At 35.5% G+C, this 2,064-nt stretch overlaps 1 protein-coding gene across 1 annotated transcript; it reads left to right on the top strand.

Annotated features, from left to right (window-relative positions):
- Positions 1 to 1,941, top strand: LOC105142395 (trafficking protein particle complex subunit 3-like). The gene is made up of 4 exons (XM_011049997.1): positions 1 to 187; positions 361 to 458; positions 782 to 881; positions 1,630 to 1,941. The coding sequence occupies exons 1-4, from the start codon at positions 131 to 133 to the stop codon at positions 1,924 to 1,926; spliced, it is 552 nt and encodes a 183-aa protein (XP_011048299.1). The 5' UTR covers positions 1 to 130; the 3' UTR covers positions 1,927 to 1,941.
- Positions 1,942 to 2,064: the final 123 nt, after the last annotated feature.

Here is a 2,064-nt window from a genome sequence, read left to right as displayed (position 1 = left end):
CTCAATTTGACAAAAAAAAAAACAAATAAAAATAGCTCAGTTAATGAGTTCTTCCTACTGAAAGCAGAAAAGAAAGACATCACCATAAAAATCACGCACATCAGATCTCTTTCCCCTATCGGTTAGCACAATGGCTCCTGTAGCTCCTCGATCTGGCGATGCAATCTTCGCTAGTGTTGAACACGTGGTATGCCCTAAACTTTCTCTTCATTTTCTCATTAACCAAACACGAACTCGTGAAAACCTAGAATTCAGTCCGATTTAATTTTAGTTTCCTCCGATTTTACTAGAAAATCAGTAAATTCTTTTGATGATAGTGGTTTTTAGATGCGTAATTTATGCTAGTGAATTTTGATGTAGAATGCGGAGTTATTTACGTTGACTTATGGAGCAATTGTGCGTCAGTTGCTTACGGATCTTGAAGAAGTTGAGGAAGTTAATAAACAGCTTGATCAGATATATGTGTTATGTGTAACCTCTCTGTTCAAATTTTAATTATGCTGTAGTAGTCATTTTGATTGCTTAATTATGATTTAAAAATTAAAGTATTGATTTTTATTGTGTGTGTGGTTTTTTTAACCTTTAAGTATGAAGATATATGGATTCAATGTGGAGAACTAGTGTAATAACGATGTTACTAAAATTAAATATTTAACAATAACAGAAAAATGTTTGGAATTTGAGAAGCAACTTTACATCTTGTTTGTTCATGTAACTTGGTGATATGATCGTCTGTGTCCAACTCTGAATCGATCATATGATTAGTTGATTATTGTTGCAGGGGTTATAATATTGGAGTTCGACTGATTGATGAGTTTCTAGCAAAATCCAATGTTTCCAGATGTGTGGACTTCAAGGAGACAGCTGATGTAATCGCAAAGGTCTGCTTACATTATTTGATTCATCACACAAAAAATTAGTTGGCCCAAATTTTCCTCATGATTGCTTTGAGGCGAGTTGTTAGACATGGTTATTTTGGCTTCTTGTTTACAATGCATGAAGTGTGAACCAAAATAATCTATTGCTTATTGCTCTCCAGCCAGTCAATGTGCTACTGTCTCTGTTATCTTTCCACTGTTTTCTTGTGTATATTGAGCCAGTTGATAATGTGAATGATGATAAAGAGTTGAATCTGTAGATGAAGATAGTTAAGTTGATCTCGTCTCTAGCATTGTGCCAAAAATGTTGATCAACATTGAATTTGATCACTAATTAAACCTTGTTTCCAGCGTGTATGATACACTGTTATTGTGTGCTTACTCATAGCCTTGAAGAAAAGGCAATCTGTCCAACCTATCTTGACTAATCCAATCTAATATCTGTAGTTGAATTCACTTCCAAAAGCATGTACAATGTCTTTGGTTGGGAAAGGAGCTTTCAAACTATTCCCCACTGCCTGGTGAAGTGGTGATTGTTTCAGTTTTCATCGGCTATTTGGCAGTCTTAGTTTAAGCTGGGATTGTTCTGGAATGCACTCATATTTTTTGGCTTTCTTTGAGTTGTGTCACTCTTTGGTATATCATTTTACATGACATGTTCATGCAGCTGCAATTCCAAATAACATCTCAATTTTCTCATAAGCAAGTAAATAATAGAACATATTAATAGACTAACAGAGCTCTTATACAGGTTGGATTCAAAATGTTCCTAGGGGTAGGTGCCTCTGTTACCAACTGGAATTCTGATGGGACATGTTGCAGCATTGTTTTGGGGGACAATCCCCTGGTAGACTTTGTTGAACTTCCAGACACATGTCAAGGTCTATACTATTGCAACATCTTAAGTGGAGTCGTTAGAGGGGCACTAGAGATGGTGAGTTCTATCCTCTTCTATTACACATATATCATTGTCCTTTTACTCAAATGCATGTGGGTTTTTCCTAATTTTGGTTTTTGTCCTTGTTACAAAAAAATGGGTATAGAATAGTGTAAACTTGGTTTCGTGCTCCCCTGCATTCGTTTTTTTTTCCAAGTAAATTATGAAGTTGACATTTAGTTAGTACAGTAATCACTTCCCATTTAAAGTTTTGATAGCAACACTTAAGGCTGAGAGGACCAGCTCTTA

Source organism: Populus euphratica, unplaced genomic scaffold (genome assembly GCF_000495115.2).
Source record: "Populus euphratica unplaced genomic scaffold, PopEup_1.0 scaffold143.1, whole genome shotgun sequence".
Classification (NCBI taxonomy): domain Eukaryota; kingdom Viridiplantae; phylum Streptophyta; class Magnoliopsida; order Malpighiales; family Salicaceae; genus Populus; species Populus euphratica.
Note: the sequence above shows the minus strand (reverse complement) of the source record. Positions and strands in the feature narration are given on the sequence as shown.

What these genes read in the sequence shown, in the direction of transcription:
- LOC105142395 (XM_011049997.1), top strand. Translation starts at nt 131, where the DNA reads ATGGCTCCTGTAGCTCCTCGATCTGGCGATGCAATCTTCGCTAGTGTT. An exon ending in TCGCTAGTGTTGAACACGTG is followed by an intron (nt 188 to 360) that starts GTATGCCCTAAA and finishes ATTTTGATGTAG; the next exon opens with AATGCGGAGTTATTTACGTT. An exon ending in AATAAACAGCTTGATCAGAT is followed by an intron (nt 459 to 781) that starts ATATGTGTTATG and finishes TTATTGTTGCAG; the next exon opens with GGGTTATAATATTGGAGTTC.